The 25,310-nt window shown below is 40.4% G+C and overlaps 2 protein-coding genes across 5 annotated transcripts; one reads left to right on the top strand and one right to left on the bottom strand.

Moving 5' to 3' along the window:
- Nucleotides 1-1,416: 1,416 nt before the first annotated feature.
- golt1ba (golgi transport 1Ba) lies at nucleotides 1,417-7,917 on the bottom strand. Its single transcript, XM_049760657.2, has 5 exons — nucleotides 7,748-7,917; nucleotides 6,667-6,758; nucleotides 6,366-6,544; nucleotides 4,568-4,649; nucleotides 1,417-2,299 (listed from the first exon to the last, which is right to left on the bottom strand). The coding sequence occupies exons 1-5, from the start codon at nucleotides 7,770-7,772 to the stop codon at nucleotides 2,261-2,263; spliced, it is 417 nt and encodes a 138-aa protein (XP_049616614.1). The 5' UTR covers nucleotides 7,773-7,917; the 3' UTR covers nucleotides 1,417-2,260.
- recql (RecQ helicase-like) lies at nucleotides 7,419-22,434 on the top strand. Of its 4 annotated transcripts, none has more exons than XM_049760585.2 (15): nucleotides 7,419-7,483; nucleotides 8,646-8,697; nucleotides 9,355-9,579; nucleotides 9,923-10,102; nucleotides 10,193-10,299; nucleotides 11,174-11,372; nucleotides 11,436-11,602; nucleotides 12,081-12,159; nucleotides 12,237-12,385; nucleotides 12,608-12,725; nucleotides 12,806-12,944; nucleotides 13,019-13,110; nucleotides 13,724-13,940; nucleotides 14,257-14,383; nucleotides 21,622-22,434. In XM_049760585.2, exons 2-15 carry the CDS (start codon nucleotides 8,673-8,675, stop codon nucleotides 22,231-22,233), a joined length of 2,436 nt encoding a protein of 811 aa, XP_049616542.1. In that variant the 5' UTR covers nucleotides 7,419-7,483; nucleotides 8,646-8,672; the 3' UTR covers nucleotides 22,234-22,434. The 4 variants fall into 4 exon arrangements, with proteins under 4 accessions (XP_049616542.1, XP_068505763.1, XP_049616540.1 ...); XM_068649662.1 differs by lacking the exons at nucleotides 7,419-7,483; nucleotides 21,622-22,434 and adding exons at nucleotides 7,975-8,372; nucleotides 21,048-21,159; XM_049760583.2 differs by lacking the exon at nucleotides 7,419-7,483 and adding an exon at nucleotides 7,977-8,367.
- The last annotated feature ends 2,876 nt before the right edge of the window (nucleotides 22,435-25,310 follow it).

The following is a 25,310-nucleotide window of genomic DNA, read 5'->3' on the forward strand; positions in this document are numbered from 1 at the left end:
GACCAGATTCTCTCCCACACCTCGTGACGTGAACAAAACATAACATTATACCACAATATCATTGTTGTTATGCCGGTCGTATCATTTTATTTTGTTGTATTTATCCGCCACACCTTAAAAGCCGGTGTACGCGCGTCATCCACGTGGTGTTCATTCAGATCAGCTCCCTAACACTTTTGAAGACGTCACGCTGTACAGGTGCTGGCCAGTAGATTAGAATATCATCAAAAAGTTGAATTATCTCAGTAATTGCATTCAAAAAGTTAAACTTGTACATTATATTCATGCATTGCACACAAACTGATGTATTTCAAATATTCATTTCTTTTAATTTTGATATTTATAAGTGACAACTACTGAAAACTCCAAATTCGGTACCTCAAAAAAATAGAATATATCTCAAAGAACTCAATATAACTTTTTTTTTCTTTTTAGAAATGTTGGCCAACTGAAAAGCATGAACATGAACAGCATGAGCATGTACACCACTCTAATACTTGGTCGGGGCTCCTTTTGCCTCAATCACTGCATTCATGCAGCGTGGCATGGAGTCGATCAGTCTGTGGCACTGTTCAGGTGTTATGAGAGCCTAGGTTGCTCTGATAGTCACCTTCAGCTCCTCTGCATTGTTGCATTGTTGGGTCTAGCGTAATGCATCTTCCTCTTCACAATACTTCATAGATTTTCTATGGGGTTAAGGTCAGTTCTCACCAGACACCAGGGGTTCACCAAACCTGTCACCCCCACCCTGCTTTCTTTCAATAAATACTCTCTTGCAAGAATCCAAAGTCAGACTTCGTTCGAACATCACAGTGACGAACGACTTCTCCACTTGCAAGTGCTCAAAGGGCATACTGTCTCCCGTGTGGTTCTTGCAAATAAGTTAGAGTGAGTACCACTCTAACATGTACGTGTGATTGGCTGAAAAGATGTATAAGCTACTGTGGTTGCCAAAATGGGATTGTAGTTAAAAAATGGACAATTTCTGCTCAGAAAACTTCTAAAAACAATGCGCAGTCGGTGATTATTTGATTTATTGATGCTTTCGACATTTCATTTTGATTTGTTTTTTTCTGAAATTGTTTTTGGAAGTTTTCTTTGCAAAAATCTTGACGTCATCAAACACCGGTCCGTGAAAATATTGTCTGACAAAAATCCAGTCCGTGGTGCTAATAAGGTGGGGGACCGCTGCAGTGTAGTGGACTCCCACATACTCACGGTTCAGCAACCGCGTTTCATTTATTTGCAGATATGTCTCAGTGGTTTAATTCAGTTAATATTGTAATATATGTGTACATGTAAATGGAAGAAAATCCAACCATGAAAACAAAAGTAAAATAGATTCATAAAAGCGATTGTGTTCTATTTTCGATCTTCCACTCCTTCACTGTAACAAACATACAAAAGTCCAGCAAGTCAAATTATTAGGTTTGTTTGTTTGTTATTCTTAAGAAATCAAGCTCCAGCAAATGTTCTTTCTTTAGTGACAAATATTTATACAAAATACTTTAAACACAATTTGTACAGTTCATTAATGGGGAAACTTTGTAGTAAATAAAAACCATTGATATGAAAAAAATCTACGTTGCCAAATATGAACATAAAGGACATGTAACTGAAACAAAAACATTTACAACGCTTGGTATTTGACCACAAAGTCATTCCTATTGGCAATCCGCATGGTTTACTTTCAAGATGCAGCGAGCAACTAAACAGTGGAGCAAGACAAAAGTGACCTCTTCATTTGCACCTTTTTTTGGATGTGCTTAACTATACAAAATGAGACAAGTTGTTTACAAGGACTTTACAGTAAGCATTTCAGATCACCTCATAAATGTGTTTAATTCTTAAATACACATTCTCAAAGTGTAACTGAAAGGCTTATTTGTTAGATATCTTACGAGTTATTAGTTGCGAGACAAAAACAAACAGCATCTCATAATAACAGCAAAAATAAAATGCTGCACTTAAAATATTTGTCGAATTTAAAGCAGAGGCACAAAAAGGACAATGCAGCAAAAACTGTCCACTATTTCTTCAATTGGGGAAGAATAGCATGGTAACAGGTTGATGACCTATTATTGGGCAGTGATGACAGGCAAACAGGAGCAGTCTTTCTTCTTCTCCCGCCTGTAGGTGGGCGTCGGACTCGTTACTGAATGACCTGAGCAACTTGAAATCCTCTCCATCAGCAGACTGCGTTGCGTTGTTTAACCTGCTACGTTCAAACCAAGATTTATTTGCATACAAGATGTCAGTGTTATACCATGGTGTTGCCCTCACTCGCTTTGTCCACATACTGAAAGAGAAGAAAGCAACTGTGTTGACTTTCAGTTTGGAACAATAACAACAAAAAATGACGGGACAAGCCACAGGGAAACTGGACAATCACAATAGACATTGATTTGATTACCGCTATTCATTTTTTTAAAGACTTAATAGCATCTTAAGTATCAAAACAGAAGGACCAGCCTAAAAAAGCGACATTTTAAAGCACAAAGTATCACAATTTGTTATATTGAATTGTCACAGTTAACTAGAGCTGTCAAAATTAGTCGATTAATTGACAAGTAATCAATTATCAAATCAACAACGGTTATAATAATCGAGTCATCGTTTCAAGCTACTTTTTACCTTAGAATTGTCCAAATACTCAGATGTTATCTTCTCAACAGTAACAAACAAAGATTGTCTTATGTGTTTAATCAAAATTTGCAGTGTGCCTTTACTTCAGAAAATAATAACTGCACTGGTAAGTGAATCCGTTTCAAAATGTTTGGCGAGTACAACATTAGTCCCTCTTGTGTGTTATTGTTTAATGGTTACTTAACTGTTTTTATCACTAAACGATACAAAATGTTTATTTGTTTATATGAACAGTAAATGGGGAAAATGTCAACAAGTGCCATAAAAATAGTCCATATTGACAGCCCGATAGTTAACTCATGAACATTAATTTAGAGTCATTTATTGTTTTTACATTACAATTGTATTCAAAAAATGCTATTGAATGTAAAAGGATTAGTAATCAACCAGCTTCTTTTTTCAAAAGTTTGTCTTTCAGTCTCTGGTCATTTATAGAGACATTTGATTTAATTAATTTTTGTTAGACTGTTTTTGTCTGTATGCCCTGTGGTGTGTGCCTTAACATTCAAAATTATACTCTCGGAATATACCGTATTGGCCCGAATATAAGACGACCCTGATTATAAAATGACCCCCTCTTTTTCAAGACTCAAGTTTGAAAAAATACTTTTTGAACACCAAATTCAATTTTTAAACAGATAATAATTACAGTACATCTGAAACAGATGATTATAACAATATATTCGAGAGAAAAAGCATGTTATTTTGCCTCATTCAAATCATGCAAAATCTGTCTATTACATCTTAATAGCTGAACATTTAAATATGTAAATTAAAGTGCAATAACGTTTGTAAATGAATGGCTTCTGGTTTTTGAAATGTAAATAAACCAATCTACTGTGATAAAGCAACAAAATTGCAATAACTGCATTAACCATCAAAGTGAAGTCTAACTGTAACTGTAGTCTTGAAACAAATTTGAATAAGGAAAAACATTGCAATAAAATAATGCAAACTGGTTTAAACTTGAGAGTAGCTGAGATCTGTCATGTCAGAACATCACTCCTCATAAAGATCCTCTGCCTCGCTGTGCTCAGTGTCACTGTCCTCACATTTTCTATTATCTCTTCTCTTATTTTCTTCTTTTTTCTTTCTTACCGCTATTTTTTATTTTTCTTCGAGTTAAGTTCAGCATTCACTTTAAAGATATCTGGCCCCATCTAGCGTTGTGAATTGGTATAATGTCTAGACCCCAAATGTAAGACGACCCCCACTTTTTTCAGTCTTATTTCAGTGCAAAAAACACCGCACGGTATTAAAATATATTGTACATAAAAACATTAAATATTGAATTAAAATATTATGTCCAAATGGCTATAAAAGTCTACACACCACAGGTAAAATGTCAAAAATGTGTGTTTCACAGAAAAAGCTTTTTTTATGCACTTTTTTAAATTTTTTACCACCTTTAATGTGAACTATGACCATGGAATTTAAAAAAAGTCAGTCTCCATGGATGCTTGGATGACTGCATATTGACTTTAATAACTCTGGTTAATCGTCAATCAAGTTCAGAAGTTCTAATCACTTGAACCAAGTTGTAAAGATGGAAAGATTCAGCCATTTTAACAAGGGTGTGTTTTGTATCAACAACTGATGACTGCATTACATGCATGCGAGGAAAATCAACAGTGACTGACCACAACTGCTGATTATCCTACGAAGGCTTTGAAAAACAAAAGCACAATTGGATTTTTTTTTCTCCACACACACACACCAGTCCTGGGGCATCTTCAATAAATTGAGTAACTTATTGCACCCGCTGAAATGAATAATGACCACAGACTAAAGCACGCATTCACCCAGCGGTGTTTAATGCCCTTTTTAACAGTTGAGATATTTATATTTACATTGTGGTTTATGTATAGTCGTGGAGGTGCTTGACCAGGTTGATGAATCAACTAAAAGGCACAAGACTTACTGCGCTGATGAAGGGCAGGTTTAGGATGGAGCCAAGGACCGGTATCCTTCTGATGAAGCCTATTGCAACAGGGAAGAAGCCTCTAGACCAATGACACAAAAGAAAAAGTCAAAACAGAGACATGAGTGTTCGCATTTGCATTTTAACATCAGATTATTTTTCAAGGGCCTTCACACAAACAATTACCGATTATTTGAATAATCCATGAATCTGTCGATTATTTTGTCAATTCAGCAATGATTTGGATAAAAACAAACATGTTCTAACTTCGTCCCAAAAAAATATAAAAACTGCACATTCATTTTGAGTTTTGTGCACTAACAATAGGAAACAATTACGATTCTGCTACTGTAATGCTGATCATTGTTTTCCAAAGTAAATGCATGTGTTCTCTTTTGATTCAACTCAATTATAATGAATTTGCTTTCACGAAGGATGGCAAAGAGTGGAGAATATTAACTGTTGACAAGCTAAAACTGAAAGGATTTGGGCAATTTAAAATTGCAAATGGTATCTAAACAATTCCTTCCTTCCATTTTCTGTACCGCTTAGTCCCCACGGGGGTCGCGGGCGTGCTGGAGTCTATCCCAGCCGTCATCGGCCAGTAGGCGGGGGACACCCTGAACCTGTTGCCAGCCAATCGCAGGGCACACAGAGACAAACAACCATACGCACTCGCACTCACACTCACTAGGGACAATATGGAGTGCCCAATCGGCCTACCAAGTATGTTTTTGGGATGTGGGAGGAAACCGGAGTGCCCGGAGAAAACCCACGCGGGCCCGGGGAGAACATGCAAATTCCACACAGGGAGGGCCGGAGGTGGAATCGAACCCGCACCCTCCTAACTGTGAGGCGGACGTGCTAACCAGTGCTCAACCAAGCCGCCTATCTAAACAATTGACTATCAAAAATTATTATACACTAATTTGGTAATCTTAACACCTGAAAACACAAGCAATACTTTAATCTGTATTATGCTGTGGCCACAGTTACCTTGGACAAGTAACTTATTTAACTGATTACACGACTTTAAAATTATTAGTTACTTGATTTTAAAAGAAACAGTTAGATTACAAGTTACTTTAGTTAAATTCAACAGATTCGGACAACCTGCTTACCTTAAAATTGACTACTGTTTTTTAGGAGTACGTTTACACGTGTTTGCAAATACTGAGTTAAAAGTATTTATTCCACATTAGCAGTTCCACACAGTCCAGACTCGGGCTGCGCAAGTCATCTAACTTTAATTACGATTACAACACTCGACGATTAAAAATTGGCATAATAGTAAAAGAAAATATTCTATAAAATGAAATAACACATTTTATAAAGTCTGTTTGGTCCAAGAGGAACTTACATTTCAACAAATTTGATTGATTGAATATTTTATAATATCCATTAATTTATTTATTATAATATACGATTATGACACTCCACGATTACAAAATTGGCACAATCGTAAAAGAACAATTCTATAAAATAAAATAACACATTTCATAAAGTCTGTTTGGTCCAAGAGGAACTTATATTTCAACAAATTTAAACTGATTTAATATTTTTTAAAATTTTAAACATATTCTTTGTATCAAAAAAAGATCATTTAAATAATCGTGATTTCAATTATAACCAAAATATCTTTTATTAATATTTTTTTTTATAATCAAGCAGCCCTAGTCCAAACTCCAGATCTGGAATTTACACCACACTTTGCTCACGACATGCATGATCACTCTTAGCATATTTTGATCAGATTTGTGTAGTTGAAGTGCAGGTTTCACTGTTTGCAGTGTCTTACCTGAACAAGAGGAAAAATCCATAGACCTCCAGCACAACACCAATTATGGGCCAGCCAATTAGCACCACAAACACACCTCCTAAGAAGAAACTGGTGGCTTTCATTTTGTGCTTTTGGAAAAAGAAGCGGAAAGTCCTCTCGAGGCCAATGACAAAGGCAAGTCCAGCAACAAATAGGATCTAGTGGACAAAAAAATTAAGCGTATTGTATATTACATAAGCCTGTATAGGATTAAACCTATACTGAACGTAAAACGGCAAACAAATACAGTAAAGACATTCAATGGAACATACAAACTCACATTTCCAATTGCCAGAAGTGCTTTGTCAAAGAACAAGATCATCCCAAAGAAGAGGAAAAACACACCGAAGCCTGTTAATCCCATTCCGATTTCTGTAGGGCACACGCACACATACACAGTCGCATTCAAGTTTCTTGACAGAAAAAAAAAACCTGTTAATGTGCAACAGAACTCTTAGTGCGTGTTGACAGGGGTTTAGCTCAGGTGAATTTTTTTTTAATGCAAATTTTTTTGCAACATTTGCAACATTTTTTATTAAACAATTGCTGCTGACTACATAGCATTTTATAGAAAAGCTACCAAATAAAGCCCTAACACAATAATGAATAATATTCATTCATATATTATAATACAGTGGAGGAGTATAGTTTGAAGCCTCAAATCAAACAATTTGAACTCCAATCTACTGTTTTTGCGTTTCTGATCATTAATGCAAATGAGTATTTTATATTTTAGGACAATTCAACAATTGAAGTCAAATTCAAGCAACCAGAAGGTGAACAATTTGATATTTCATCCCAAACACCTTATGACCACTTTATGATTTATTAAATTTCCGAGATATTTTAGTATTTTTTCCTATCTAGAAGACAAACAAAAATAAGTCTTAAACTATTAACAGTACATACAACACATCTGCGCGCCGGGTTTTCTATTTGCAAGCACTGTGAGAAAAAAAAAAGCATTTTGAATACATCCATCTTCCACCAATAAAAATTAGAATGCTCACTCACACCAGCTTAACTGGAACTCAAGCTTACTCCACTGGTACAACAACTTTTTACAAAAAGGCAGAACATCACTACATCGGAAAAATGTAGAATACATGATTATGTTTTTCTTTGTGTACCCTGTAAAACAAAAACGTAAACTACTTTGATAATTTAAACAGACTATAATCCGAATTTATTTAGTAAATCCAGAAACAAAACAATTATTGCATTAAACAAATTCAACGTAGGAACGTAGGCACGAAAAATAAGAGCTAGCATTAGCCTCAAATGCTAACAGCTAGCTCAAGACGCCGGGTGCGTACAAAAGAGTGAAAGCTATTTGGATCATCAGCAACAGAAAGCCTTACTTTGCGAGTCCGTCAAGGAAATCATCTTGGCACTAATTTGACCAGTGAGTGTAAAATGGAACGAAAAAATAGAAGTGGTTCATGTAAGAATCTTAAGATTGCCAGCTGCCACTGCAGCAACAGCCACGTCTTCCGGAAACACAACCTCGCCCCATGACAACTTCCGGGATAACATCGCGTTGCCTTCACGGCTGCAGTTTTTTTTTTTTTTTTTTACAAACACAAAACACGCTTTGCAAGACAACAAATTTTGAAATTACACGTCATTACGAATTGAGTTGAATATGAAATATTCTTACTGAATACAGACTTTTAACTATTATTTTGTATTTTGTAATAATTTAGCTAATTTTACCCGATGCTTTTCTTAAGTTAGCAACTGCATTTTGTTAACTCTATGAAGTCAGTCAGTCACACCATACATAAAAGCATATATTTTAGATATACATTTTTACCTAAACTACAAGCATGTAGTTGTAGTTGTTGAATCGATGCAGACACAAGTCTGCTTGGTAACCTTGGAAACAAAACTCAGGGCACAAAAAAGATTGATAAAAGCGTCCAACCATAGTAACCGTGGGTTTGCCAACAAGGAAAACGCTCTGAACAGTGTTTGAATGGTCAGGTCTGTTATTAGATATTCCTTTTCTTCATTTGGTGTATTTCTGTATTATTAATTGATTTTTAGTATAGTAGACGCTTTGTTCGATATCAAAAATTACTTTTCGTAACGTGATGCTACGTTAGCTAACTTGCTGTTTCATGTATTATTTCGTCGAATTACAGTTACAGTAGTCGTATTTAAAAGCTTTTCAATTTTCTTTTTTTTAACTAAATGCTAAACCTTGACCATTATTCAGTATGATGTAATAATTCCACCCTGCAAATTTATTTTCAGGATTCAGATTTATGATTTTGGTACATCATGGATGGTGTTGGTCAGACAAATGGTGAGTCTTGATATGTTAAACTTTAACATTTTGAAAGTTACTTTCAAGATTCTCTTGCCACCTGCCACAAACAAACAGCATGGACAATGTTTTTTAGGGGGGTTGCTTTAATAGTTTGTGGCAGGTGGCAAGAGAATCTGATAGGGACACAAGAGAGGCATAATAAACCCTGAAGGTGTTAGCCTCAGAGGATAAACACGTGCAGGTGCAAGACTTGGCTACTTATCGTTGCAACAAACTGCATGAGAAGGAATTGCCTTCAATATATTTTGGTATTGTCAAACTACAGTAATAGTAAAAGAGGTTCACAATAATCTTTACTTATTTAATTTTTATTCAACCAGGCTAGCGGCGGGGGCTCTAGATAAAGTTACCCTCGCCATTAAACATCAAATAGCTTGTCACACTACACTTTTATTGCTTGAATGGTGGCGTGGTTGGAGGCAACCATTTTTTTTTGCTTGGAATGGGTGGTAACAGTGTTAGTGACTTTTACACTGCTCTACATAGTTTGGAGACAAAATTTATGATACAAATTTAAATTAAGTATTGATAGATTCATTTCCCTGAAACAAAATGGAGAACCAAAAGAATGAATCAATGGAATTAATTTCATTTTCTTTAACATTTCACATTTATTTTATCATTATGTTTCAGATGTTCAGGCAGAGCTGGACTCTGTGGAAGCCGAGCTGGAGCTGGTGGAGCTCCAGATAGCAGAGCTCCTTGAAAAGAAAACTGAATTGAATTCTCGCAAGACTGTGCTCCTGTGCAAGCTGGAGGAGGCGTGCGATGTTGCATCTGCATCGTCTTCGTCCAGCCAGTCTTCTACAACTGGCTCTGAAATGAGTAAAGAGGAAATGCAGCAATACGATGGCACAGGTACACGATGATACTTCTTACCATACGCCACTTGAAAAACATTTGTTTTAATATCTCAGCATTTAAGAAGACATTGCACATTTAATCATGTGTCTAAATAATGAAATCACACCTTCAGCACTTTTAAAATGACAAAGCTCTCTGCTTAGACATGACTGTGCACACTAGTGACGTCTGGCGGTTACTTTGTTGAACTACCTACAAAAGCCACAAAATGGCTACGGGAGTATTATTCAAGTGAATTGTATGAATTAATACCCTCTGTTATTACGCCCAAAAATAATTTGGAGGGCAACCAGCTACATTCTGGTGACAATCTGAAACAATGTTTCACCGTTTTTAGAGTTTGCTTGGTCCAAAGATGTGACACGGCACCTGAAGGATTCATTCCACCTTTCCAAGTTCAGACCCCTGCAGCTGAGGGCCATCAATCTGACACTGTCTGGAAAAGATCTATTTTTGGTGATGCCCACAGGCAGAGGGAAAAGCCTTTGCTATCAGCTACCTGCGATGTGTTCCGACGGTATGCTAACACCCAAAGCACATAGTGGATTTTCTTTTAAGTCTTGATGAAATGCTGTAATGATGTAAACAACATTTGTGTCCATGATAGGCTTTACACTGGTTGTGACTCCTCTGGTGTCGCTGATGGAGGATCAGCTCATGTACCTGAAGTCCATCAATGGGGCAGCAGAAATGCTCAATGCTTCTAGTAGCAAGGTGGTAACTTGGAGTCATATTTCAGTTCATCATCTCGAACAGTTAAGCTTTTTTTGTCGTCTGGCTCAGCGTTTTTGGTCGAGAACAGTAAAGAACCCATTAGCTTTACTGTACCGTTGTCTCATCAGATCACAGGCGATAGTTCTGCAATCCGTGTATTTAATCTATGGGTTTTTCAGTGCATTATCTGTAGGAGAGGCTCCTTAAATTAGAGTTGTTAACTTAATAAAAACTCAGACTTTAAGCTGCACTACGACAACCTCACAAAATTCTACAGATTCTACAGCAAACACAAGTTGGTACGTCATAAATTAGATGAGAACAATAATTGAAATAAATCTTGCGTCATCACACTTGAGACATTCAACAGTGACACTTGGGAGGAAATGTTTTCACTTAGAGTTGCTAATTTTCTCTAGGCCTGCCACTATCGTATATTTTTAGAATCTATTATTTCAATCAAAAAATGTATTACAATTTTATTTGCATTAGTGTATTAAAATATTATTCTCTGATTAATGTTTTTTAAACAAATTATTTGGTATTATTTAGTGATTAAAAACATCTAAACATTTGTGCAATATTACACTAGTAAGATTGATGGTCATTGTTTTCCAAAGTAAAAGTAGTAGTAGTAATAAAAATAGTTTGCAAATGTCTTCTTTTGATAACACACAAAATATAAATCAGTCTGCTTTCATGAAGAACTAGAGAAGTCAGAATTATTACATTTGGCAGGCTGAAGCCGGAGAATTTTGACAATTTTTGGTTAAAAAATATCTCTAAACAATTACTTGATTATTAAAATACGATAATCCACAACACAATATCCAAGTTCGAACCGTCAGATGTATTTTTGTATTTGTATTTACAGGAGCACACTAAGAGCATTTTAGCTGGCATGATTAACAAGAAGCCCCCATTTAAGCTTTTGTACGTGACACCTGAGAAAATTGCCAAAAGCAAGATGTTTATGTCTCGCCTGGACAAAGCCAACAATGCAAATCTCCTGAGTCGTATCGCTATCGATGAGGTGCACTGCTGCAGCCAGTGGGGACATGACTTCAGACCAGGTAATGCGTTTTACATCACGTGGTGAAGGAAGGCCATTAAGAGTTTGAGTTTTTTTTCTTCAGATTACAAACTGTTGGGCATCCTGAAGAGGCAGTTTCCGAAGGTCCCGGTGATTGGACTCACAGCTACAGCGACCACCAGCATCCTCAAGGACTGTGCTAAGATCCTGTGTGTGTCAAAGCCAATCTCACTCACAGCCTCATTCAACCGCACCAATCTCTATTATGAGGTAAAGATTCAAGCTTCAAGAAGATTCAAGAATTTTTATTGGCCATGTTTGAGCATGCCAAACAAGGAATTTGACTTTGGTACATCTCAGCCTCCGTTCAACATTTAAGTGACTAACAACACTCAGGACATGTGCGAAAATTGACAGCCGCACTTGCTCGAATCAGTTTATCAAATCCAACCAACATGAAGTGCAATGAATTATTATGATCATTTATTTTTCCCACAAAAATCAACTCGCTCAAATTTTAATATTGTTGAGCCTGCCATCTAGTGGTGAATGCTAATATTACATTTTAAAACTTCAGTTGACCCCTGAATTTTGGCACACTCAGATTTGACTATTCTCAGATTTTTATTAAAAAAAAAAAAGACAAACGTACTGATACCCTTTATTTTCTTCACTTCTGCAACATATATGCATTTCATTTTCAGTGATAATCTGTTGATGAACCACTAAACATCTTTACGTCTCTTAGCTTCGTGCCAAAGTTACTGACGAGGCGTTAATAAACGACATTGCCTCGCTGATAAAGAATCGATACAAGGACCAGTCAGGTACCGCAGTGAATTAGACTAGAAAATAAAATAAAAATGTCTTTACATGTAAATATGATTTTCTTTTCACACCACAGGAATCATATACGTGTTCTCTCAGAAGGACGCAGAGTCTGTGTACTCTGAACTCCAACAGAGGAACATCCTAACTGCTCCCTACCATGCCAGCTTAAACCCTGATGATAAGTCTCGAACTCATCGCAAGTGGGCCTCCGGCAAAGTGCAGGTATTGGTTAATTTAGAGCGCATTCCAATGCGATTTATATCCCCATGCGCACTATAACTCAGTGTGCCCGATTTATGAAATTTTCCTAAATTAGACCTGAGACTGTGCCATATGTGCTTTATAAATCTGAAAAATACGGTTCAAATAATTTTTAATTTTGCCGTCAGCCACCGTATAAGGAAGTAACACTGACTGAAGCTGAAAAGAAGTCTGTCTTTATAGGTGGTTGTAGCTACAGTGGCGTTTGGCATGGGAATAGACAAGCCTGATGTCAGGTTTGTCATCCATCACACCATGAGCAAGTCAGTTGAAAACTACTATCAAGAGAGTGGACGGGCAGGTACAGTAATTTAAAAAAAATATGTATTATGTATAATGTAATATATGTGATGTAATGTTTGCTTTTCAAAATGTCTCCAGGTCGAGACGATCTCCCAGCTGACTGTATCATCTACTATGGCTTTTCTGACATCTTCCGCATCAGCTCAATGGTAGTAATGGAAAATGTTGGTCAACAGAAGCTGAATCAGATGGTGACCTACTGCCAGAATGTTGACAGGTAACACCTTCAGCCTCATTTAGTTCCATACATGATGTTCGATAGATCACGTGATCTCTCTTTGCGCTCGGCAGGTGTCGTCGCTCTCTATTGGCTGTTCATTTTGACGAAGTGTGGGACGAGAAACAATGCAACCAGATGTGTGATATATGCCGCAATGCAAAAGGTTTGTGTGTGAGAGGTGATAAGTCAGTCAGAGCCAATTATGTTTTTAAGAGTTTGATAATCATTTGAAATCCAGCCCTTGAGGAGGTTAGCTTCTTAAGACTGCAACGTCTTCCTGAAATCCCATCAAAACGCCTCATCCTTAGCAGCTGAGTTCTTTAATAATTTTCAAAGGAATGCCCACTTGCTCTTAGCTGCTAATAAAATATGCATTAAGGGTGACGGAGGTAGAATAAAAGCCACTTTTTTCATATATTAATATTAAAATGTGCAATTAATTTTCAGTTATTTTATTTTAATTTCTTTTTAATTTGGTTCAATATATTTCATAGTTTTAGAACTTTTAATTTCAGTATATCTGTTAAAATGCCGTATTCTTGTTTTAAAACTATAGACCTACACGTTCAAACCCTTTAGCACCTCATGCGAGTTGTGACTTGTACAACATAATTGGAAAGCTATTGGTGGCAGGGATGTAAACAAGAAAATTAAAAATAATTGTGTTTCATAAGTACTGGAAATCTTCCCAAAACTGATTTAAAAATTTGAGAAAGAAAAGTATTTTGTAACTTTTATACAACAACCAATCCTGATCAGCATCTTTCCATTTTCAGATGTCATATCTGTGGACATTACCCACCATGCCAGGCAAGTGGTGCAGATTTTGGAACTGGCAGAATCCACGGATGAGAAGCTAACGCCTCTAAAGTTGGTGGAGGCCTGGATGGGGAGGGGCCCCACAAAGCACAGGAAGTTAATGAAGATCACCACGCTGTCTCGAGCACAAGCTGAGGATGTGATTGTCTACCTGCTACTCCAAGGCTACCTCAGGTTACATGTCACATTGTGGAATAGCAATGACTTGACGGTCAAATACCATATAGTCCAAACTTATTGTCCAAAAAATACGATAATACAGTTAACGGTACCTATCTAATCTATTTGATCCATCTATTCAGTATAAATACTTTAAAACCCTGAATATTGCTAATGTTTGGGTTTTAAAATTGTTATTGTGAAAGTAAAAGTCACTGATACCAACCAAAGGCAAATGAAAAAAAAAAGTGATCTTCGAGTTTATTTATTGGGGGGATTTCGTTCCGCTTTAATAAATCTATAATTTCATTGTTTGCTCTCCATTTTCTAGGGAGGATTTCAGTTTCACTCCATACACCACCCACTTTTACCTCCTGCTGGGCCCCAAAGCTCCCCTGCTCAAGAGTCAAACACACATGCTGAGCATGAAGATGCAGGCAAATTTGTGTTCTTCATCGGTGAGTTAAAATTGTTCCAAAGTATCACATATGCATGCTCATTTACCTGATTTACTGTATTTCTGATCTTTTCTTAACACCTCTTAATTTTAAAAAAATCCAAGATATCAACAATATTACTGTGAAAAACAATATGGGACACAAAACAATGGGCACTTTGATTAGCAAATATGTATACCGTATTTTCCGCACTATAAGGTGCAATTAAAAGCCCTTCATTTGGTCAAAACAAGGTGCGCCTTTTGTGTGTACCGAATTCCAAAATCTGTAAAGTTGTTTTGTTTGGTTCTACATATTGCCCCTGTATATTACCGAATATACAGGCGCAATATGTAGACCCGATGAACCAATTAGTATATTACGTTTTACGTAGATCGGGGCAAAAAAAACAAAAAAAACCCAATCAGAGCTGTACGTACCTCCGCCGCCATTGATAAATAAATACTATCGTTTGTGCAAAATGTTAAAGTTGTTCTGTGTGGCTTCCACATGCGCCCTATAATGTGGTGCGTCCTGTGGATTTAATACAGAAAAGCTCCCAGAATTGAGTCCGCACATTTTAACCCGAAGTGCCTTACTTCTATATGTATATGCCAATATACAGTACACAATACTTTATATTTACCATAATTTCTTGCACTAATTTCAGTCATGAAAAGCAGCAAAAAAAATCTGGTTTTGTGTATGAAGCCTAACGGTAAATAAACTTCATCCATCCATCCATCCATCTTCTTCCGCTTATCCGGGGTCGGGTCGCGGGGGCAGCAGCTTTAGGAGGGACTCCCAGACTTCCCTCTCCCCAGCCACTTCATCCAGCTCATCCCGGGGGATCCCAAGGCGTTCCCAGGCCAGCTGAGAGACATAGTCTCTCCAGCGCGTCCTGGGTCGTCCCCGGGGTCTCCTACCGGTGGGACATGCCCGGAACACCTCCCCAGGGAGGTGTCCAGGGGGCATCCTGATAGATGCCCGAGCCACCTCATCTGGCTCCTCTCAACGTGGAGGAGTAGCGACTCTACTCCGAGTCTCTCCCGGATGACCGAGCTTCTCACCCTATCTCTAAGGGAGAGCCCGGACATCCTGCGGAGAAAACTCATTTCGGCCGCTTGTATCTGAGATCTCGTTCTTTCGGTCACGACCCATAGCTCGTGACCATAGGTGAGGGTAGGAGCGTAAATCGACCGGTAAATTGAGAGCTTTGCCTTTTGGCTCAGCTCTCTCTTCACCACAACGGACCGGTACAGGGTCCGCATTACTGCCGACGCTGCACCGATCCGCCTGTCGATCTCACGCTCCATCCTCCCCTCACTCGTGAACAAGACTCCAAGATACTTGAACTCCTCCACTTGGGGCAGGATCTCATCCCCGATCCGGAGAGGGCATTCCACCCTTTTCCGATCGAGGACCATGGACTCGGATTTGGAGGTGCTGACCCTCATCCCGACCGCTTCACACTCGGCTGCGAACCGTTCCAGCGAGAGCTGGAGATCACGGCCTGAAGAAGCCAACAGCACCACGTCATCTGCAAAAAGCAGAGACGCGATGCTGAGGTCCCCAAACCGGACCCCCTCAACGCCTCGGCTGCGCCTAGAAATTCTGTCCGTAAAAATTATGAACAGAATCGGTGACAAAGGGCAGCCTTGGCGGAGTCCAACCCTCACAGGGAACGAATCTGACTTACTGCCGGAAATGCGGACCAGACTCTGGCATCGGTGATACAGGGACCGAACCGCCCTTATCAGTTGGCTCGGCACCCCGTACTCCCGAAGCACCCTCCACAGAACCTCCCGAGGGACACGGTCGAACGCCTTCTCCAAGTCCACAAAACACATGTGGACTGGTTGGGCGAACTCCCATGCACCCTCGAGGATCCTGCCCAGGGTGTAGAGCTGGTCCACTGTTCCACGGCCAGGACGAAAGCCACACTGCTCCTCCTGAATCCGAGGTTCGACCTCCCGACGGACCCTCCTCTCCAGCACCCCTGAATAGACCTTACCAGGGAGGCTGAGGAGTGTGATTCCCCTGTAATTGGAACACACCCTCCGGTCCCCCTTCTTAAAGAGAGGAACCACCACCCCAGTCTGCCAATCCAGAGGCACTGTCCCCGATGTCCACGCAACGTTGTAGAGGCGTGTCAGCCATGACAGCCCCACAACATCCAGAGCCTTTAAGAACTCCGGGCGGATCTCATCCACCCCCGGGGCCTTGCCACCGAGGAGTTTTTTAACTACCTCAGTGACTTCGACCCCAGAGATTGGAGAATCCGCCTCAGAGTCTCCAGGCCCTGCTTCCTCAATGGAAGGCGTGTAGGTGGAATTGAGGAGGTCTTCGAAGTATTCTCCCCACCGACTCACGATGTCCCGAGTCGAGGTCAGCAGCACGCCATCCCCACTGTAAACAGTGTTGACGTTGCACTGCTTCCCCGTCCTGAGACGCCGGATGGTGGACCAGAATTTCCTCGAAGCCGTCCGAAAGTCATTCTCCATGGCCTCACCGAACTCCTCCCACGCCCGGGTTTTTGCCTCAGCAACCGCCGAAGCCGCGTTCCGCTTGGCCATCCGGTACCTGTCAGCTGCCTCCGGAGTCCCGCAGGCCAAAACGGCCCGATTGGACTCCTTCTTCAGCTTGACGGCATCCCTTACCGCCGGTGTCCACCAGCGGGTTCGGGGATTGCCGCCACGACAGGCACCAATGACCTTACGGCCACAGCTCCGCCCCTCTCTTCACCCGAGTGTCCAAAACATGCGGCCGCAAATCCGATGACACGACTACAAAGTCGATCATCGAACTGCGGCCTAGGGTGTCCTGGTGCCAAGTGCACACATGGACACCCTTATGTTTGAACATGGTGTTCATTATTGAAAATCCGTGTCGAGCACAGAAGTCCAACAATAGAACACCACTCGGGTTCAGATCAGGGGGGCTGTTCCTCCCAATCACGCCCTTCCAGGTCTCACTGTCATTGCCCACGTGAGCATTGAAGTCACCCAGTAGAACGATAGAGTCCCCAGAAGGAGCGCTCTCCAGCACTTCCTCCAGGGACCCCAAGAAGGGTGGGTACTCTGAGCTGCCGTTTGGTGCATAGACACAAACAACAGTCAGGACCCGTCCCCCCACCCGAAGGCGGAGGGAGGCATTGAACCCCAATGTGCAGGCGCCCAGCCGGGGGGCAATAAGTATACCCACACCTGCTTGACGCCTCTCACCGTGGCCAACTCCAGAGTGGAAGAGAGTCCAGCCCCTCTCGAGAGGGCTTGTACCGGAACCCAAACTGTGCGTGGAGGCTAGTCCGACTATATCTAGTCGGAATCTTTCTGCCTCGCACACCAGCTCGGGCTCCTTTCCAGCCAGAGAGGTGACATTCCATGTCCCAAGAGCCAGCTTCTGCAGCCGGGGATCAGACCACCAAGGGGTAAATAAATGCTTCCCATGGGCTCACCACCTGTGGGAGGGGCCGAAGGGGTCGGGTGCAATGTGAGCTGGGCGGCAGCCAAAGGCAGGTAAATAAACTTTTTAATTTAATTTGAATTCAGATGACTATTGTTAGACTAAAATGTATCTTTTATGAAAAACATATTGTATCAATTTTTTTTTTTTTTTTAATTGTAATTGTCTCTTGTAATGCATTAGTTACATGAATTTAATTAATTATTTTACAAATACCATTTGCCCTGCTCGGAAGCCATCATGACAAAATAACCAGAGTTTTTATAAAACGACTTAATCTCACCGCTGAGTTGAAGTACTCCAAATACTACGATAGCCACACTATACACACAAGAACAATAAATATGTAAAATGTTTGTCAATTGACACGGCAGTTGTCAATCACTAACTAAAATAAGAAGTGTGGACACTTCAATCCATTTTCCAGTTAATGTCACACTCTGATTTTCATGCTCCTCTTAACCTTTTTACTCTCCTGTGTTTGTGATTACAGTTTTGTGACATTTAATGACATTTTCCCCTCATGTTTTCTCCAACCACTTTCTTCCGACCTTTGTGTGTATTTGTACGGGTTTTTTTTTCTCATCAATTTCACATTAGAATGTCTCACATTTTCTAAGGCCTGAGTCCAGGTAAGTCACCGCTAGTGCTCAAATGCTGCCTTGTTTTGACTTTTGCGTATATTTCATTGTGTTTTATTAGTTACATTGTATGAAGTCACAAACAGCGGCTTTTCATTAGTTCTTAACATGATTAATCGTGTATAAATCCAATGTAGCTGATTTAGATAATTATTAATCACCATACTCTGATATGTCTTCTTGATTTCATACCAAGCTCCACCACCTGGTAATAACACTGCATTTATCAAAATGGCGATAATTGTTGTCAAGGGATTGCTAAACTGAGCCAATGGTTTAATTAGGCAACATTTCATCTATCAACGTAACAGTGTTAGTTTACACAGTAGCCATCTTTAAAATGATCTTTCATCATATCATCAGCTTGGGCAAAAACAAACCAGTACAATGCCAGTTTTATGAGTCATATATTTATCGTATTTTTTTCAAATAGGCATCCGCTGTCATAGAGAGTCCATTCCCTAATTCATCACCTCTTTGTTGGCAATTTGAAAATGTTCCACTATAATTGTGGTCAGAATATTTTTTTTCGAATCTGAATTCCACACAGTAACTAAAATATGTATCCAGAGAACAACTACCGTAATTTTCGGACTAAAAGTCGCTCCGGAATATAGGTCGCATTAGCCATAAAATGCACAATAACGTGAAAAAAAAACATATATAAGTCGCTCCAGAGCACAAGTCGCATTTTGGGGGGAATTTTGTTTGACAAAATCCAACACCAAGAACAGTCATGAACGAGCAACAGGCTAAACGATAGGTATGCTAACGTGATATAAACACAAACGAAGAGCTGAGAACGGGCCTGACGTAACATTCAGAGTTATTAAAAAAACTATTACATAAATAACATGTTTATAAAACCATCTGTGTCACTCCAATTCATTAAATCCATCGATCGTCCTTTGTCAACAATGGGTGCGCGCCGCTGACGGCGCTTGCACTTAAAAATATTTCACAGGCCCATATAACGATATATAAATTAAATATCAAATAACTATTATATAAGCAATAATATTATCAAACCATCTGTGCACTCTAAATCATTAAATCCATCGATCAAATTCCTCGTCCTTTGTCAACAAGGCCGCGCGTGCGCCCTGACGTCAGCCTCGTCGTTATTCCACAGATCTAGTATATAACTACATATATTGTAGCGTTAACAAAGTACAAGGAAAGACGTGGGTTTGGTAAACGACTCTTTATTTAACAAAAATATCACCAAATGATTCCCGAGCGCGGCACCGCTGCTGCTCACTGCTCCCCTCTCCCCCAGGGGATGGATCAAAATCACATGGGGATGGGTTAAATGCAGAGGACAAATTTCACCACACCCAGATGTGTGTGTGACGATGATCATTGGGACTTTGGGACTTTAAAACAAACTTCCAGGCATGTGGCGGCGTGGACTTCCAGCCACGGAGGTGGAAGAGAGATCCATAGAATAGGACCGGGCGTGCGTAAAAGCCATGACCGAGCCCCATCCACCGTTCCCGGACAGCCACCCGGCCGAGCGCCGGCCTCCGACTTCTATCCATGGAGGTGAAAGAGAGCTCCGTAGAGTAGGACCGGGCGTGCGTAAAAGGCATGTCCGAGCCCCATCCACCGTCCCTGGACAGCCACCTAGCCGAGCGCCGGCCCCCGACTTCAATCCACGGAGGTGAAAGAAAGCTCCGTAGAGTAGGACCGGGCGTGCGTAAAAGCCATAATCGTTTTTCAAACCTTCTGTGTCACTCCAAATCCTTAAATCCTTCAAACTCTTCGTCCTCCGTGTCACTTAGAAACAAAGCCGCTAATGATGCCGGTAGTACGTGGGGCCCTTCGTCATCTTCGTCATCCCGTGATCAATCTTTGTCCTTTTTGTAAACAACCGCCACGCCGCGTCGCGCTGCTGACGTCACTTGAAATTCAAATTACAGTAATCCCTTGCTACATCGCGGTTCGTTTATCGCGGTTTCACTTTTTTTTGTTTTTTGAAAACATATAAGTCGCTCCTTATTATAAGTCGCCCCCCCACCCAAACTATGAAAAAAAAAAGGCGACTTATAGTCCGAAAATTACGGTAAATATTTTATTAGGCGGTGCGGATGATTCTATAAAATGTCAAGGATTTACAAGCCCAAGATGGATACGAATAATTTCAATCTTCAAGATAATGTCCATGAAACACACAGTCTTTTTCTTGAGATTTACACACATTTGGAAATTCTTTTGGAGCCTTTTCTGAATAAGATCATCAGTTCAAGCAATTGCAGCTAACTTATAAATGGTCAAGTTGAAATGAAAAGGAAGTGAATTTGGATGGTCAAGACCAATCCAGAAACCGCAAAGCGTCAAGTCTGCTTTAAACTGGAAACCATGGCTGTGTTTTGTGCTCGGACAAGACTAATATTAATCTATTTGGCAACAAAAAAATAATCACAACATGTTTGTAAGCATCAAGGTGATCACATTTACACTCCAAATGCTCAGTTTAGCAATCGTTTTTTTTCTTTGGGCTGGTACTCTGTTGGGTTGGTACCTATAGGATCTTGAATCCCTTTCGGGTAAAGATTGTCGTCATTAATGGCCAACAGGTAAAAACACAGGCAGACCGGGGAAAAGCCAAAGTGCTAAAGGGATCAGATCAGAGTGATGGAGAAGCTCCAGTGTCCAAGAAAGTCAAGAAAGAGCTCACATAGTATCCCCCTCCCCATCCCATCCTGAGGAGAAACTGACTAAGTACAGTCCATTTTATTTTTGTTCATCTGCTCATCGCATGGCAATCAACAGACACTGGAATGATTCAACTTTAAGAATTAAATGACCAATTGGTGCAGAGAAGCAGTTATTAATCTTGGAGCATGCTTGTCTGAAATTGGATGCTGCTTGGTTTCTTAATGCCTCCAGTATGGATAAATTGGCAAAACGATTTCAGACATATTCCAAAATACTGAAGCCTTCCTATTAGAATCCGAATATGGAATCCCAGACACTAACATCACTAACATTTTATTAATCACAATTACTCTGTTTACACTATATATTGAATCATTGCTGTCCCCAGTTTTAACACCTCTTGAATGCTGTGCTGTGTCTTTAACGCAACAAACACAATTTCATGATACAGATTCGATAGTTCGACACTAACACTGATTTTTGTTATGACAGGATGTGGCAGCTCCCAGCAAGGAGATCATTGATAAGATCTTTTACTCCTTTGTAAAAGAAAACAGCTGTCCCCCCCAATCGAAGCAGAAACAATTTAAAGCACACAAGAACCTAGCAAGGAAACCTAATACAAACCCAGCTGATGAGACCGACAGTTACGCTGGTGAAGAAGACACTATGCCTCAACACGTAGTTGAAGTGAATGTTGAAATTAATGCATCAGCTACGTCTTGTTCTAAACGTAAATCCACCACCCCTCAAAGCGCGAGAAAGAAACCCCACGCAAATTCATCGCCCGTGGTCGTTCCGGCTCCATTCAAAGTTGTTGACCCACCTTCTTACACAGTCCCCAGCTCTCCCTCCCAGGCCTCCTTTATTTCCGAAACTGCAGCCGAGGAGCTGTGTGATCTACAGAACTACTACAGGAATCAGCTACGGAGAATCAACTACATCTCCCATGAGTATCTGGGGCAGCCCGATGAGTCGGGGCTGCTGGCTTGTATCCGGGAACCTTTAAAGTCCTTGCGACTTCCCCGCAGGATGACCATCACCCAGACGGCCCGCAGCTTATGGACTCGTGTCAGCAGTCGGAGGAAACTGGTCCGCCAGTGAGCATGGAAGCACGGGTTTCTGTTGTAATAAAATCATGACGCACCCAGAATCTATGCAATAATTTGGAATATAATATCAACTCAAATGGTTAAGTAGATTCATAGGCGTTTGTTGAAATTCAACGTTTTGTGTACTAGGTGCCAGGTTCCATTGGGACTGTTCTATTTGTACTATAAAAATAAAAAAAGACAGCTTAAATTAGCACTTTGCTGCTCTTTTGATGATCTTTCATTAAATACCTGACTTCTGCAAGTGACTTCATGAAAAAAAGGGTGACTTACAAAATGTGGGGACTATTGAATGTGTTAGAGATTTGCTCACTCCAACTTATTTTGCAAGAACCACACGGGAGACAGGCAAGTTCTTTTAGACACCTGCAGGTGGAGAGTTCACTCGCTACAGGAATGAAATCTGGAGCCTCTCCCAACTGCAAAGGCATATTTATTAAGAGAAAGAGTGGGGGTAAGAGTAGACTGAATAGGAAGCCCTTGTGCTCTAGTCAAAACATATCAGGTAATGTTTTACGACCTTGTGTAGGATGAGACAAGGTAGGTTATTTATTACCGGTTGCATTCCAACATAATCATACGATAAGGATAATTTGAAAAACCCTAACATCTCCCTCCTGTTTTATCATATGATTATGCCACCGCAAACAACAAAGGCAAGTAAAAAAAAAACACACATATATATGTATAATGAAGAAAGAAGAATAGTAAAAATAAAAAACAACAAACAATGATAGCAACACTTTCCAGTGAAGATGAGGCATTACCTTGATACCCCAAGATCAAACTTATTGTGTAAGCGAAAAACCTGCCGGCCAGATGTTATTAGCAGGAAAATTCTTACACGGTCCCTTTGCCTAAGACGACCAGAATGCTATCAATAAAAAACAAAAACACAGAAACAGTACATCATTGTATCCATCACTTGCGAAGCATTTTCGATGGTCAAATCATCAAGTTTCTGTAAAACATGCTCAACAGAACAGCATCTACGCAATCCACGCTTCATTATCGTCATCACATCCGTCATCTCTAAGAAGTTGTATATGAACTTGGGCTACAGTAGAGGACACAAACTTCGACACAGCAGACTTCAAACATGGGATAACGCAGGACGTAAACAAGCACAACACCACCAGCACAACAAGCACAGGAGACAGCAATTTCAAAAGCAGTTGCCACCAGTTGCCTGATTTCTCCTGGTATGTATATGCAACAGGAAGTCCCAATGATGTGGCACACACCACCTTGTGCTGCCGTCAACAAGTCCAGAACCATCCTGTTTTACAAGACCATCAGTCTAATAGCCTGAATCTCTCTATTTTGTTCATTGTTGATTTGCAGTGAGAGATTCACAAAGGATTGAAAACGATAGTTCAGTGTCTCGATGAAGAGCGATAGTTTCCCAACCCCAATCTGAGGAAAGAGCGCAAGGACAATTTTGTCTCCGACGGACCATACTTTATGGTCGTCTGGAACGTTTGCACCCCAGACAGGGTCATGAGGGTCGAAGGTTGCAACTGCCCTGCGTCGACGTCCAGAAGAATTGTGTGCTTCTGTCAGCTGATGATGTCGTATCCTGTAGGTGTGGTTTGTCACCCACACTGGTGCACACACTCCTGTCTGTTAGAGATTTGCTCACTCCAACTTATTTTGCAAGAACCAAACAGAAGACAAGCAAGTTCTTTTAGACACCTGCAGGTGGAGAGTCCATTCGTCGCTGTCTGAACAGCGATTATCGAATGAAGTCTAAAAGTCTCCTCCCTGCAAGGGCATATTTATTAGGAGGAACAGAGTGGGGGTGGGAGTGGACAGGTTTGGTGAACCCCCGGCCTCTGATAAGATCAGAGCAGGGGGTGTTTTACACTATTGTGGGAAACAGAACAACTTTGATTGCTTCCCCTGCAGCTGGTCAATCAAGCAGAGGAAGCAACCACTTCATCTTACTCTGCATTGTGAGGGCCAGACGTGATTGATTTAATCATTACATTGTGAGGGCAAGACAAGATTGATTTAATCATTACAGTCTACATTCCAACATAATCCTACGATAAAGATAACCTGGAAAACCCTAACACTGTCCAGTTGGCGGGCAGCATCAGATAAACCTTGGATGTAACGTGTAATTCACTCCAGCTGGTCTCTCTGTGTAGGCCACTTGTGGTATTGTTCATCCTCTAACAGTCACATTGAGATTTGCCCAGAATAGCTGATCACAGGCACTGTCTGCAAGTCCAGGGCGGTAAGGGTCAGCATCTTTGACTGTGACAGCACGGTGTTGATATCCAACTCCTGGATGCCGTGTCCCTGTAAAACAATGCTCTAGACTTTCCTGCTACGTTTCACACAATAATAATGATGAGTAAATCATCAGATACCTCTCGTGCATACACTCCAACAAACGTTAAGCAGATGTGAGATAACTTGCATGAAGTCTACTTAACCAAACATTGAGTAAATATGGGATAACTTAAAAACTGTCCCGGTCAACAACAATTCGTAAATAGAAACTACAAGGCATAATAGATAAAGAACTTCTCTTTAGCTAGACAAAGAACAAAGGTGTTCTGTTCATAAATAGTGAGGGCCTCTCACAGATAAGACAAGGAAGGGAGTATAAGAACTCCCTAAAACCTGGCAGATGTGTTGGCCTTGAGCGAAGGTATGAGACCTCCGGTTCAGGCCGGCCAGCGCTTCTACAAAACTAATTATCCTGACATTTCCCCACTGTTTATCACATATTTGCTGAAATTCACACATCACCGTAAACAACCCCTTTTCTCGACTCTCAGTCGTCGGATCACATTCATGAGGACAAATATGTTTACACCAAAGGATAAACGTTGCGATGTCATCATTCAGAATCCCATGGCTCTGGGAAAAGTCTGGTAACACAGATGCAGGAATTTTGCCATCAACATCATCATGTTGCCGCTCAGACATTAGGTATATCTGAGCAATCTCGTCCTCCATGGGCGATATTACTGTAGTGGCGAGACAATTAAACAGAGCACGAAGACACGGTATGCAACATCCATACAAGGTGAGCATAGCAGCAATACTGCAACT

This window comes from Syngnathus scovelli, chromosome 22 (assembly GCF_024217435.2).
Source record: "Syngnathus scovelli strain Florida chromosome 22, RoL_Ssco_1.2, whole genome shotgun sequence".
In the NCBI taxonomy this organism is placed as follows: Eukaryota; Metazoa; Chordata; class Actinopteri; order Syngnathiformes; family Syngnathidae; genus Syngnathus; species Syngnathus scovelli.